Below are 14,535 nucleotides of genomic sequence, written 5' to 3' on the forward strand. Positions count from 1 at the left end.
CGGCCGCCGTCTTGGTGGCTCTGCCAATGGCATCGCCCGGTATTGCGGCAAGATGGCGGCGCCCAAGGGCTCAGCGCGGCGGCCGGACGGGACGGGAGAGGGGTCGTAGCGGCGTGTAGCGGGCCGCCATGCTGCGCGCTTCCCTGCGCCAGGTTAGCGGCATCGGGTCGAGCTGTGTGACGCGGGTGCTGCGCTCGGCAGCGGGGCTGGCTCAGCGCGATCGCGGCTCGCGAGGTCTTATCGTGTCCCGGCGGGGACGCGTTTTATTGCCGGTCCGCGCTGGGTTGGGGTCTGGTGGCAGCTTGGTGGCGCTGACAGCTGGCGCTGCCCTTTCAGATCTCAGCGGCGCTGAAGGAAGGACAGGTCACCCCCACGGAGCTCTGCCAGAGGTGCCTCGCTCTCATCAGGAGCACCCAGTTTCTCAACGCCTACATTGCGGTAGCAGAAGAAACTGCACTAAAGCAGGCTGAGGAGGCGGAGAAACGATACCGAAGAGGTACGTCAGCCTGTTTGTAAGGGAGGCAATCCTGGTGGAAGGGCGCTTTTATTGTAGATTGCATCTACTATGTGTGCCGGGTGGGCACTCCTGGCTCTTGGGATGCAGCCGGTGCAGGCAGCACCTAGGGCTGAGATAAGCGTGATGTCGTCACATTGGAAGCAACAAGGACTCTGTTGGGGCAGCTGACCTGACTGAAAGCAGCTGCCTGCTGCCTTAGGACCGGCTGCACCTTGCAGGGACTGCACTGGGCACAGTGCTTACAGGAGTTTTAGGCAGTGTAACCCATCAAATGCTAAATGAATCACAGAATCACAGAATTATAGGGGTTGGAAGGGACCTCTAGAGATCATCGAGTCCAACCCCCCTGCCAAAGCAGGCTCCCTACACCACGTCGCACAGGTAGGCGTCCAGGCGGGTCTTGAATATCTCCAGAGAAGGAGACTCCACCTCCCTGGGCAGCCTGTTCCAGTGGTCCGTCACCCTCACTGTAAAGAAGTTCTTATAGCTCTTGGGCTTACAAGAAGCACTGAAGCGACACAAAGAAAGTTATAATTGACTTTACATAGCACATTGATGTAACCTCTGTGGCCTTTGCAATAATTCTTAATGCAGGTCAGCCACTGGGTGAGCTGGATGGAATTCCCATTGCAGTGAAGGACAACTTCAATACAGCTGGTATTGAGACAACATGTGCATCAAACATGCTAAAAGGTATGGTATGAAAGGTGCAGTAGAGCTTTTAAAGTGAAATCGGCGCTCTGGCTCTTCTCCCGAGAGGTTTAGTGGAGTGAAATTTTCCACAGACCCAAACATGTTCAAAAATGAGCTGAGCTGATTTGAGGAGGTGCGTTTATCTGATTTCCTCTGTCAAGAGCATCTGTTGATCACAGCCTGAACCTCTGATTAACCATCTGAGGCAAGCGATGAGTCAGCTGCAGGAGCACAGTTGAAGGTAATTCAGCTGTGCTCCCAGAAGGGGTGGAGTTTGGGTCTACCTCTCCCAGATCTCATTTAAGGGCTGACCACCACTAAGGCAGGATCTCTTCCTGGAGATTGCTCCTGTGTGGAGTTTTATAACATGCTTCAACATCGGTGGGCATTTATCATTTATCCTCTTCCTATTACATAACCTCTGTTTATCCATCAACTTTATAACTATACAGTTGTAACTGTACACAGGTGTACCTTCTTCTAGTGCAAGTGTATTTTCTCCTTTATTCACGTAGCTACACTACCATTAACAATACAGTAGTTATTCTGGCCTATCAAAACAGAGTCATTCTGTAGTTCCCATTTTCATGTTACACTTGGCTTTACAGAGGAGGGCAGTCAGTAGTGTTTGCTGTTGTGTCCAGCAAAACACAGACAGTCTTTTGTGTTCTGTTTATATCCATTGCCTTATGTAGTGCTTTCACATTGCTGTAGGAAGAGTAGGTGTTAACTATTCTCTGCATGCCCACTTTGTAGAACAGGCTTGTATGACTTTAATTCATGAACATTTTTGAAGCTCGTTGTTTCTATTACCACTCAAGGGGAATTTTTCAGACACTCTAATGTTTCCATAGTGAAAGTAATGAACATTTCTCATTACCTTCATTATTCTGCATGAAGTAAAACTGTGAAGTATTGAGAAAGATAAACTTCTGCTGATTTACTTGAGCTAATCTTATTACATATCTTCTTAAACAGAAGAAACAAAATGCGGTATTGCAACTTAAAGAATGTGTTTCATGACCTGAGACCCATTGTGCTTTATTGTAGATTAATGGTAGAGAATTTCAGGAGCGATGTTGTCCTGTTCCAGTTGAGAGCGGGGGTGGAGAAATCAATGTTATTCACAGAAGCTGGTTGCAACCCAGTATCTTGTGGAAGTGGCACAGAACTCATAGTTTATATGAGGTCAAAGTGGCTGAAGATGCACAGTGTTGCTCACAGGATTGCCAATTTGTGTTTCAGCTTGTGACTGATTATATGCTCCCACATCTCATGGTAACGGGAATAATTTGAGATAGCTTAGCACTTGTCTGTAAAGAGCTGTTCCTCGTTTCTTCTCATTTTAGACCACTTCTGCAAATTGCCCAAATGTCATAATTTGCTACCGTTGTGGTGACTTGTTTGTGTAAAGGTTTAGCTTCACATTCTGGAAATGTACAGTCCAGGATTGAACTGTAAATTGTGAAGGGAAAAAAAAATACCATTACAGACCAAACAGTATTTAGTTTACTTTTGCTAAATGTTGAGAATTACCCATATTGTCTATTGGGGCAAAATTTGGGCACTGTGCAGCGGGGACTTTTATGCACAAATAGTGACATATTTGAAGTGTTTGGAAGAGGAGCTACTTTTAGAAATCAGCCGTATCTCATCAGCCACTCCCTTAACTGTTTTGATTGCTTTCAGGTTATGTTTCCCCTTACAATGCTACAGTGGTTCAGAAATTACTGGATCAGGGAGCTGTGCTTTTAGGAAAAACAAACCTAGATGAATTTGCAATGGGGTGAGTGATGTTTATGATTTTTAACATGATTCCACATTAAACAGATTCCACGCCATCTGTTCCGATCTATCCATAATCCTTAAACTCTTCTTTCTATCCAGTTAGAAATAATGAATGCTAATCTGCAAAGAGAATTTGGAGTTGCCAAATATTGCATGAACACTTTTACTGCTGGGTAAATTAGCAAATGTCAGTTTTTTATGAACATAGAGTTCAACTATGGCTATGTTTGAGGGGAAGGACTAGCATAACCTTTGCAGAAAGCAGAGGACAAGCAGACTTGCATATCCAGTAGCAAGTAGATCTGGTTACCACACCAGCTCTTTGTTGCCTTTTTTTTTCTCCTTTCTTACTGGTGGTTTCTACCCTTAACTAATTATTGTTATGACCTTGGTGACAGTTACTGTCTCTCCCAACCACTGGACTAACATGTATGTGTACTCTGATTTGCTCTGAACCGGATAATCCAGAGCAACACTTTGACTTGCCTATGGTACTGTTGCCTAATGTTGGTGAATTCTGCTAGGAAAAACTGGAAAATGCTGTCACAAATTTGTTCTCTGACAAATCAGTGAAGCCTGGGACAGCCCTGAGCAGAGACAGAAGCTTCTGTCACCAGATCTACTGGGTACTGAAAAGATGTGCTTTAGTGGCCATGGTGGTAATGGGTTGGCGGTTGGACTAGATGATCTTAGAGGTCTTTTCCAACCTTAACAATTCTATCAGTGTCCGGGACTTCACCTACCAATGAGAAACATTAAGTGTTGCATTTGACTTTGTTTTTATTTTACATAAGTCAAAGGCATGGGTTTGGTTGGGTTAAAATACTTTGATTGGATCATTGTGGATAAAGTCATTTCCATGTCAGAGACATGCCTCAGAGGGAAAGCAGGGAAAAAGCACAGGAGAAGAAAAACAACCAACCCCCTCCCACCCCATTATGCAAGGTTAGAAGTAATCTAAGCTCACTTGAGCACAGGATTCTGCTAAGAAGAGTTATTTCACCCCTGGCCTCTCATTTCTGTACTGTGTGTGTATTTGCACGGTCTCATGCCATCGCTAACATGGCTGCACCATCAGCTTGATGAGGAAGCTGATCCAGCTGAAAGGCAGCATCTCAGTTAGGTTCATTTTCAACTGTGTAAACTGCCAGCTCAGCTGATTTGGCTAATAGCACCAATGCTATGGAGTTGGTGAACCTGAGGTAGCAGTTGCAAGCAAGATGGAAAGCCCCTCCCTGCTTCTGGTGGCAGCCTGCATCTAGATTACCACAGGCTGAAACCAGATTCCAACAAGCCAGTCTAACACTCTGAAACATTAAACTGTGACCTCAGGGGAGAGCTATAGAGCAAGAAATAGGTTATTTACAGCAGAGCACTTGTTGCTGCTATTGCGGGGCTTTTCCCACTCCTCTAGAGCAGTGTCCCACAAGGCTGTGGTCATCTTTGTGCAGTTTTTCCAAATGCAGGCTCGGGAAGCCGGAGTACTTTTGTTTTGTAGCAGATAGTTTTACCTTTAGGTACGTTAAATCTGTTTCATATTTTTGTTTGCATCCTTTCCAGTGGCATTAGAATCACAGAATGGCTCACGTTGGAAAGAATGTTAAAGTCCACCTGCTTCCAACTCCTGGCCACTGACAGGGTTACCACCCACTAACAGATGCTGACATTCTGTGTCAGTGAAGGGTGAAGATCCCTTTGAAGATCTCAACTCGTGCACGTTGTCTGTCTGTACTGGACTGTACATAAGTCAGACTTTTTGTGTTGAAAATGAATTTGTTAGAGTGAGGAACCGGATAAAGAAGAAGTTGGAGAATGCAATGTGTTGTCTGTCACTTCTGTCTGTCTTTGTTCTGTCTTAGGTCTGGGAGCACAGATGGGGTATTTGGACCAGTTAGAAATCCCTGGAGTTATTCAAGACAGTACAAGGAGAAAATTGTACCCAGATCTGATTCAGAGCCTGAAAACTCTAACTGGGTAATAGCAGGAGGGAGCTCTGGAGGCAGTGCAGCTGCTGTATCGGCTTTCACCTGTTTTGCGTAAGAAGCTTTTTGGAATTGTTTCTAATTAAACGCCTTGAAATATCCTGCAAGGTTTTGACTTGATAATTTTCTAATAAAGTAGTTTAAATTGTAGAAAAGCTGTTGATCTTCTCTGAGATGGGAGCGTTGTTTGCTCTGGCATGCGAGAATTTATTTCAACATCCCTGTTTTTTCATGGCATAGCACGAAGCCAGAATGATTTCTTGTAGGCAGATTTATGCCTATTCATTTAGAATGTTGTTCAACGTAGTGATGTAACCGCTTTGCACTGCATGAGGTAAAAAGTGATAACAGCAGTAAAGGAATGACAGCATTATTGTTATTCCCACATACTCTTAAAAACAATGGATATCTTCTACCTCTTTACGTTAAAGACATACACACTGAAAACTTAATTCAGTCAATACCTGATACCTGTCAACTTGTAACAGTATAGAAATCTTTCCTCCTGGCCTTTGTTTTTATAGCTGAGTATGTGATAATATAAGTGAGATTTGACATCTACAAGCTTTCAAATACCCAATTTGGAAACAGGAAGCCAGTTTATAAAGATACGTGGAATCTTGTCCGCTTTTAAAAAGTTAGAAGAGTTTTAGTTTATTAAAAAAAGATCTTTTTATTTTACCACAGTTATCTGCATGGAATAGCAACGCACTATTTAACTGATTGGTTGTTTATATTCTCTTCCTCACCCATCTGTTAAAATAAAACTGTTCCTTAAAAATTTACACTTTTCATTTTATGCAGTTTTGAGAGCTACGTGTTGGAATGTGTTTTCAGTTGTGTTCTTAACTGGAAGATGATTTAAGTAATTTTAGTTATTATGTCTTTGTTTACCCTTGTTCTGTATGTTTGCTTGTTCAAGTATTTTTGCTCCCAGTGATTACTGCTTTAAAAAAAAGCATATTTTTATGTATAAAACTTAAGGTTATATTTTTTTTAGTCTGATTATAGTACTTCTATTTTAAGTGGTCTTTGAGTTTAAAGTCACTAAAAACAAGAGAACCTTAATTTCAATGCGACTTGAAATTCCACTGACATTTTTACAGTGACAGTTTCAGTTTAGAACCAGGTTTCACTTGGGAAGGAGCAGTAAATGAATTCAACTTAAAGAAGAAGAGTTGCACTGGAACTACACTAAACTGGAAGTTCTGCTATACTTTGTAGGCTTGGAAACAGGAAGAACCTCTTACCTGGACTTTGAAAAGCATGCCTTGTTATTTGGGGCAAAAAGCATACTGTGTCACTGCTGCTTTGTATGCTGGAGTGTGATACTTCATGTCATCATTCATTAGTGAAGATATAATCACGAATATCTGAAAATCATAAAATAAACACAAGGCATCTTTCACAGACCACAGAATTGGAACAGATCAACTGAGAAGCAGGAAGTAGGTATTCAGGGCCCTATTCTGAATGCCTGATTTCTATTTATCTATCTCTGATTTGTAGGGAGAGCCAGTCTCTCCTTGTGGCTAATTCAGAGGCCCTAAGAAAAATGCTGAAAACAGCTGAAAAATAGCAGATGTAGGGAGCAGACTAACATTTAGATTGTCATAACCAGACTTTTAGCTGGGAAGAACTCAGACATACTTAAATCCAAGCATTGTAAAGCCATAAATATTTATTGTTTGGAGATGTTCTGAATCATTTTACTAATGGCAATCCTTTTAAAACCATAGAGCTTTAGGATCAGACACAGGAGGATCTACCAGAAACCCTGCTGCTCACTGTGGTGTAGTAGGTTTAAAGCCAACATATGGACTGATCTCTCGCCATGGTCTCATTCCTCTAGTGAACTCCATGGATGTGCCAGGAATCCTAACCAGATGTGTGGATGATGCAGCAGTTGTGCTAGGTATTACTGCTACATATATCTTCGTATGCTCAAAGCAAGGTGAATTCAGTCTACCCAATATAGGTTTTCCTGTTCTTCAGTGTGTCATGTTGTGTTTCAGGTACACTTGCTGGACATGACCCTAAAGACTCTACCACAGTTCAAGACATCTTTCAGCCATTTGCACTGCCAAGTTTGACTGATGTCAGCAAGCTCTGTGTAGGAATTCCTAAGGTAACATTTAAATCCCATCAGCAGCTGTGAACAGGGATGGCAAATAGAACTCCTTCCAGAATAAAGTATTTGTGTTTGGTCTGTCAACACCCAATCTCTCATAATTTGAAACAGTGAAGACGGTATGAACAGCTCCCAGAAAAGAGCAGTGTGTGCTCTGTTGCCCACGTAGGTGATTCAGAGGGAGCATCTGCGAGCACTTTGTCTAAAATGTTTTGTCATCATTGTGGGAAACACTGCCAGGAAGTTCCAGGGAAAATGGGGGGCTTCAGTTCTTGCTTCTCCACGGCTTTTCCATCAGATACCTCCACAACTTCATACGAGCTACTTTTAGTGACTTCTCAAACAGTGAGGTTAGTACTGGTTTGTGCAGTGTTCTGAAATCCTTGTCTAAATGGCACTGTGATAAAGCATAATTCTAAAGGCAATTGAATAGCACAAGGAGCTGTGACTCACAGAGCTCTAATAGGGATGGAAAGAAAATTTTGTGATAGCCGCTAATGGTTTTATCAAGTAATTTGTCTTCTAATGCATATAATTTGGTCGTTCTTGTTAGTATGCTTGTAATTTAAGCGTGACATTTGGAGCTGCAGCCTATTTTTTAATTACCTATTATAATTTTGTAAAGGTTCCGTCTTCAAAGAGACAATGTGTGTAACGCCTGTTGGTTTGATTCTCAGCACTTGAACCTGTGATAGAACGGGTAAACCAGAAGATTGAATTTTGTAAGAAGAGATGCCCAGTGGCAATTAATTATTCAGAATCTGTGAAATGCAAAGAGAAAAAAAAGTGTGTGTAGAAAATGAATTTTCTGCGCACTGTTTACATGTTGGTAAATCTAAAATAGCAGTATTGATAAATTATTCATATCCCCTGGGTAGTTGTTTGCTGCTGCTACAGATTAACCCAAACAGGTTAATGCATGTATTATGATAATATGTATGAGTCATTGCTCTTCAGAGATCACATGGTATTTTGACCCAGATATTTTGAACTTGGACTACAGCAGATATCTTAAAACAGGAGTGTTGATTGTCTAAGTCCTGTCCCAACCTTGTGATTGTAGTTCTCTGGTGGGTTGCTTGTTTGGCTGAGGCGTGCCAGTAGCTGCTGATGTACTGTGAGCATAGCTTATTCCCTGCTAGAAATACCCCTAGTATTAAGGCAGCTGTATTGAACAGCTTCAACCCATGAACTGTAGAGCCACGTGGTGTGGTCTCTATGACTAGCTGAACAAGTAGACAACTTCTCCAGAAGAGAACTGCTGAAATTCCATTTCAGATTTTTATGGGTTATCATTTACTAAGGTGAAGATAATATTCTTCAGATGACGGAGTCCAGTTTATTTAGTACTTCTTGCTTTTAAAATATTTAGTAGATGTGATAGGCTGTAATAAGAATTTAAAAGCACGTATTGTTAATAGTTTCAAAGTATTTTTAGCAAATGGTATTTATGTGTTGGTTGCCAGTAAGTGTAAACATCGTTTGTTTTTGTTTTTCTCTAAGGAGTACCATGTACCGGGGCTTTCTAGTGAAATTCTGGCTGTTTGGTCAAAGGCTGCTGACCTCTTTAAGAACGCAGGTGCTAAAGTAGTTGAAGTGAGTTTACCACACACCCATTACTCAATTGTCTGCTATCATGTGCTCTGCACTGCAGAAGTGGCGTCAAATATGGCCAGGTTTGACGGACTGGAATATGGTAAGGCCTTTTAAATGACTTTGTTGTTGTTGTTGTCAGACAACAGAAACCTTGCTAAGTGGCATTAAGAATTACCAGTTTTGATAGTGTGCATTTCACAGTTGAATGTTTGGTGGTGTTCTTTTGGATTGCAATAGAAAAACCCTGTGCACATAAAAACTGAAGAAATAAATATTTTATTGTGTTTGACTTGTACACACATGAGTGTCTGGGGTTAAAATCTTCTCTGTTCTGGAACATGGAAGGAATGTGGTTTGTGGATATTTCCAGAATAGAAGCATGTTGGTCTGCAGCAAACTGCAGCCTATTGTACTGTTATGTGTACCACTACATTATTGAATCCTAAGGATCACAAAAACTATTTCTAAATTGCTTTTTCTTTCCAGGACACCGTTCTGATGTGAACAAGTCCACAGAAAGCATGTATGCTGCAACACGGCGAGAAGGATTTAATGATGTTGTAAGAGGAAGAATTCTATCAGGGAACTACTTCTTGTTGAAACAGTAAGTGGAACACATCTTGAAACACAAATTTATTAAGTTAATAATTCGTTAAGCAAATGGCAAAGAATTCTTCATCAAGACATGAAGAAAAATAATGTCCTCAAGCTAGTAGCTACTTCTGACATTATTATTGCTTTAGCTGTGTAGTAACTAGTGAACAGTCAGTGAATGAAAATGTTTTCCCCTTACTAGTACCAGGGAGCCTTCTGAATGAAGTGAAACACCTTTGTGTTGCTTGTTTTTTTTTCCCAACAGAGCATTCCAACAGCTGTTGGAAAGGGTCCAGAGGGCCACAAAGATGATCAGGGGGCTGGAGCACCTCCCCTGTGAGGACAGGCTGAAGGAGTTAGGCTTGTTCAGCCTGGAGAAGAGAAGGCTGCAGGGTGACCTCATTGCAGCCTTTCAATACCTGAAGGGAACCTACGCCCAGGAGGGGAGTAAACTCTTTGAAAGAGCTGACAATAGCAGGACTTGGGGAAATGGATCCAAGTTGAAGGAGGGAAGATTTAGGTTGGATGTTAGGGGGAAGTTCTTTACTAGTAGAGCGGTCAGGCCCTGGAACAGGCTGCCCAGGGAGGTTGTGGATGCCCTGTCCTTGGAGGTGTTCAAGGCCAGGTTGGATGGGGCCCTGGGCAACCTGATCTAGTAAAGGTGTATGTTTGGTGGCCCTGCTAGGCAGGGGGGTTGGAACTACATGATCCTTGAGGTCCCTTCCAACCCGGGTCATTCTATGATTCTATGATTCATTATTGTCACCTAATAGTTAAAATAAAGGAAAATGTATCCTCTAGAATGACACTGAAATAGCAGTAAAGCCATCCCTCTTGCAACGCTGTAAGTTCTGTAGCTGTTCATCTCATTAAAGCTCCAGAGAAAGACTGCCGGTGTGTTCTGCTGAGGTCTTCTAGAGCAAGGCAGATGATACAGCAGTTAAATTAACTATAGCTCCCTGCCTTAGCATGCAATGAAGGGGAGGCAAAGCTGCCTGAACTAATGTTTTTATAGAGGGTAGTTTTTTATCCAACTCATGTAGACAATGTGGTGAATGGATCGATTCAACTTTTTTTCATCTCCATTTTTACTCCTTATTTACTATCCTAGTATGCTAGAGAAAGCAGGAGTTGTACTCAATTTGTTTAGATACTAACAGAAAAACCTGGTCCTGTAATTTGTCTCAAAACAAGTGCATGACAAAGCTCCTTCTGTCAGCAGCAGCATTCATCAGAAGTGGCTTCTAGTTGCTCTCAGAGATAGGAATGTTGTCAGTCTGTAGATAAGAAGCAGCTTTTATGGAATGCCGATATTCCTGCCAAGTATGCTCATTCTGGTTGCAACTGTCCAGGTCAGCTTTCTAAAGACTGCTTTAAATTTCATGCAGCTCACTTTTTTGTGAAGGGGCACAAGATTGTGTTCCATCAGGGCTGAACAAGAGAGTCCTGTTTCTGTCAACAGTAAGTTATTTTTGAGGAACAAAATCCAGGGTTCTTCAAGCATTCTTGAGCCAAAGTACAAACATCTGTGTTTCCTGCAAGCATTGCCTTGTACGGGATATTTTGCTCTTGCTTTCTATAAAATTGCCATGTGATCATTTATGAAATGATGGTTGTTTAGAGGTATTGCGTCAGAATTTACTGAGTAGGGTTGATTTATTAGTAGTTTATTCCTTCTTTTTGTTAAGAGTAAGTGTTGGTGATTGTGTTAGAAACTAAACTCTGAAGTTAGGAATTCTCTTACATGTTTACCAGTTCCACAAGTGAAATTAAAACGGACAATAAACGTAAAGCTAAGTTGTTTCTGCTTCGGAATTGCATAAAGACAGTTTAGAAAGCCATGAACCCAATACTTGTATAAGGAAAAAAAAAACTGAGGAAAGATAATAGTTTAGTTAGAAGTGTACTAGAACCACATTCTTGGTTTTAAGTCCATTTGGATGTCTGCATAGGTCATAGGAGTTTTTCACATTCATTAAGTGACTAGCTGGATTGAATCCTAGAGTTTAATGCCCATTTTGCAAACTTGCTTTGCCTTCATATTATTTCTAGACTTTACTGTGCCTTTCTGCAGTGAAATCCAATATACAGTTTAGTTTCAGGAAGGCCATAAAAGCAATTATTACTCAGCCATTTTAAACTAGGGTTTTGTTTTTCCCTTCACCTTTCTTCAACAGAATTTTATGTCTTTTTTTCTTCTTCATGGCTCTGAGAGCATAAACACAGTGTTTGGTGACTAAGCTGGTGGTATATGAGAAACTCAAATACATGTCAGCCTCTTAATCAGGAGGAATATGGAGCTTATCCTTTCTATAGTAACCAAGAAATTGTTCTGTATTTTCAGTATTATAGCATTCCACCCTCACACCCATATTTCTTTCTAGGAATTATGAGGATTACTTTGTCAGGGCACAGAAAGTCAGGCGTCTCATTGCCAATGACTTTGTGAAGGTTTTTGGAAGTGGTATTGATATTTTACTCACTCCTACCACTCTGAGCGATGCAGTCCCCTATGTGGAATTCATCAAAGAAGACAACAGAACCCGCAGCACACAAGATGACATCCTAACACAGGCTGCAAACATGGCTGGTGAGTAGGAACAGGAATTCAACTATGCTTTCTTCTGCCTATAACATCCATTCCCTTCAACTTTTTAACCTCATACACAGAAATGAGATACCTCACCCTTCTCATTAACTTACAATAGTAAGTTAACAACTTTATGCATAAGTACAGTGCATTTGTAAAATGCTTTATAGTGTAGGGCTAGATTTTAAAATGCTGCTGAGCTGCTCTGGTTCTCTCAGAATTGTTACAAAAATGACTCTAGCTGCATTTGTTTAATAGTCAGCCTCTGTGTGCATAACTTCTTTTGTTTCAGGACTGCCAGCCGTAAATGTTCCTACAGCTCTTTCAGGAAGAGGTTTGCCAATTGGGCTTCAATTCATTGGGCGTTCATTCCAAGAGAAGCAGCTGCTCACAGTAGCCAAATGGTTTGAAAAACAAGTACAGTTCCCAATGATTCAGCTAGAAGAAGTGAAGAAACATGACAATGGTGTCCTTCAGCATCAGGAATCTGCTTCTTATTCCTAGTATGAGATTTGCTGGTCAGTGAAAGCAAGAAAGCTGTTGGGATAGTTTAAAAATGTACTTCTGGAGGAAAACAAAACAGTTTAAGATGACAATATGCAGTAATACGGGATGGAATAATGAGAGCCTGTTACTGTGTAATTAAGGCAAAGCAAATCATTAAGTAAACATGTATATCTTACTAAGAGCCACTTCTTACTGATATTAAAAACACCAGATTGAAGTTATTTGTCTTTCATCTGCGGAGCTGCTTTTTTCCATCCCCGTAGGGCATGTAAGGTATCTGGCTCACTAAAGAACTAACCTGAATTTTCATGTGAAAATTGCATGGTTACCAGGGAGCTTGGTTTCTCTCTGGAACATAGACGTTGGTAATGGAAACAACCAGACAAGCTGTAATGGAACAAAGTTATTGAGAGTCCATTTGCCAATGAGTAAATACAAATGAAATTAAAAAAATGGCATATAGATAACTGATTTTAAAAGCAAACAAACAACTACCCCATCCTCATTCTAACAGACTCTCATAGCATGAGATGAAGTACCTTCTACATGTACAGATCTTGCAGATCTCTGGTTACATCCATCATCAAGAAGGGAGAAAGATACTTATTATTCCTTTCCTGCCTTTATCATAATTCTCTATTATCTGCAGTTAATTTCTGTCTTCGTTTTATTTTCTGCAGTGTAACTCTCTGTACAAGTAATGCCATCTATTCCTTCATGGAAGCTTATTCAGAACAAAAGCAGTTTGAAATAAGTCTCCTAGCTATAATGTTAGTACACTGGAAGACATACTAAACAGCTGAGAAGCTGTTGTTATTGCTGTTGTTTCTGTCTTTCTAAAGCTGGAAAAAGCATTGAGTTGTTTTAAGTCTGTAGACTTGATTTTACATCAGGTTTATTTTCAGTCACAGTTTACAGCACACACAGACATAAGGAGTGTAGGGTGAAGGAAAACAAGGTATACCTTGTTTTAGTCTGGTGCTATCTTCTTGTCATACAACAGTCTTCAGGGTACTTGGTTTTACTGTTAGCAGATGGTGATAAATAGTGGTCCCAAAAGACTACTTTACTTTAACTACTGTCTTGCTTAATAATTTAGTTAAGCTCTCTGTCACCATGTGTGCCTTGTGCTCTAGCTGCCTACAAGCCAGAGCTGTCAGTGTGATTATCCAGTATCCACCCTGAAATCCCTACTTTTTGATTTGCAGCCAGGTCTCAAGTCCACATCGCCCATGTGCTTAGTGGTTCTTAAAGTATGGATCAATGTGTTTTCATGAGAGATAGAGGTAAAATCCTGACTGTGGAGAGCATTCCTTGAGCATAAAGAGCTTTAGAGAATTATGGAAGAGAACAAGCAAATAGAAGATCTTGCTCTACATCAGAAGTTAGTTCTGGACTGACTGCTGGCCCAGAGGATAGTGCCTACTTATGTTAGACAACTTGTCTCTTCAGACTTCCTCTTCTGTTAAGACAAACATGATGGAAAACCTGGATCAGGGCACATTTGCCAGGCAGGGGCAGGTGAAGGGAAACTGGTCTCACACCTGCTCCACTTCTTTGTAAAGCAGTGTATTGAAGCCAGTTTCCAATATCCTTCAAATGAGCATTCAGATCATCAAGGCAACTGGTTGTTCTGACAAAAGGCCTTCAGGATTTCTTCTGTTAATAGATTTCAAGGTGTAGAATAACTATGCTATGAAACATGAGGTAGAACACAAACTGGACATATCTATCCTACAGCCCTGAAGAACATGGCATTTATAGCTCTGTTAGTGATTGAGAACCACCTTTGAATTAGATGATGACAAGATTTGGAAACAAAACATCAGGTTAGATTGGTAAGTTTCTGAGTCAGTAGGTTGAAAGCAGCCCTGACAAGGCTTCTGTCCTCTTCCTCCTCCCTGCTGTCTTGTGGTTTTGGGGACCACGTACCAGATGCCTTTTCTTCACTTTCCTAACACTGGAACAGCTCCAGAATTTTAAACAGCAAAAGCTTATGTGATGGATTATAAAAGCTCAAAAACCTCTCTTACAGAAGCAGTAAGTCTGAGGTAGGAGAGGGAAAAAAAAGGCAAAAAAATAATCATATGAACATTTTGTACAGTTGTCTTGAAAAACTATTTCTGAAATAGAGTTG

At 41.0% G+C, this 14,535-nt stretch overlaps 1 protein-coding gene across 1 annotated transcript; it reads left to right on the plus strand.

Annotated features, from left to right (window-relative positions):
• Positions 1 to 16: 16 nt before the first annotated feature.
• Positions 17 to 12,615, plus strand: QRSL1 (glutaminyl-tRNA amidotransferase subunit QRSL1). The gene is made up of 11 exons (XM_072331299.1): positions 17 to 152; positions 337 to 496; positions 1,112 to 1,210; positions 2,900 to 2,996; positions 4,858 to 5,034; positions 6,720 to 6,895; positions 6,996 to 7,108; positions 8,615 to 8,807; positions 9,194 to 9,311; positions 11,686 to 11,891; positions 12,184 to 12,615. The coding sequence occupies exons 1-11, from the start codon at positions 129 to 131 to the stop codon at positions 12,393 to 12,395; spliced, it is 1,575 nt and encodes a 524-aa protein (XP_072187400.1). The 5' UTR covers positions 17 to 128; the 3' UTR covers positions 12,396 to 12,615.
• The last annotated feature ends 1,920 nt before the right edge of the window (positions 12,616 to 14,535 follow it).

This window comes from Excalfactoria chinensis, chromosome 3, assembly GCF_039878825.1.
Source record: "Excalfactoria chinensis isolate bCotChi1 chromosome 3, bCotChi1.hap2, whole genome shotgun sequence".
Lineage (NCBI taxonomy): Eukaryota > Metazoa > Chordata > Aves > Galliformes > Phasianidae > Excalfactoria > Excalfactoria chinensis.

What these genes read in the sequence shown, in the direction of transcription:
- QRSL1 (XM_072331299.1), top strand. Translation starts at nt 129, where the DNA reads ATGCTGCGCGCTTCCCTGCGCCAG. An exon ending in GGAGAAACGATACCGAAGAG is followed by an intron (nt 497 to 1,111) that starts GTACGTCAGCCT and finishes TTCTTAATGCAG; the next exon opens with GTCAGCCACTGGGTGAGCTG. An exon ending in TCGGCTTTCACCTGTTTTGC is followed by an intron (nt 5,035 to 6,719) that starts GTAAGAAGCTTT and finishes TTAAAACCATAG; the next exon opens with AGCTTTAGGATCAGACACAG.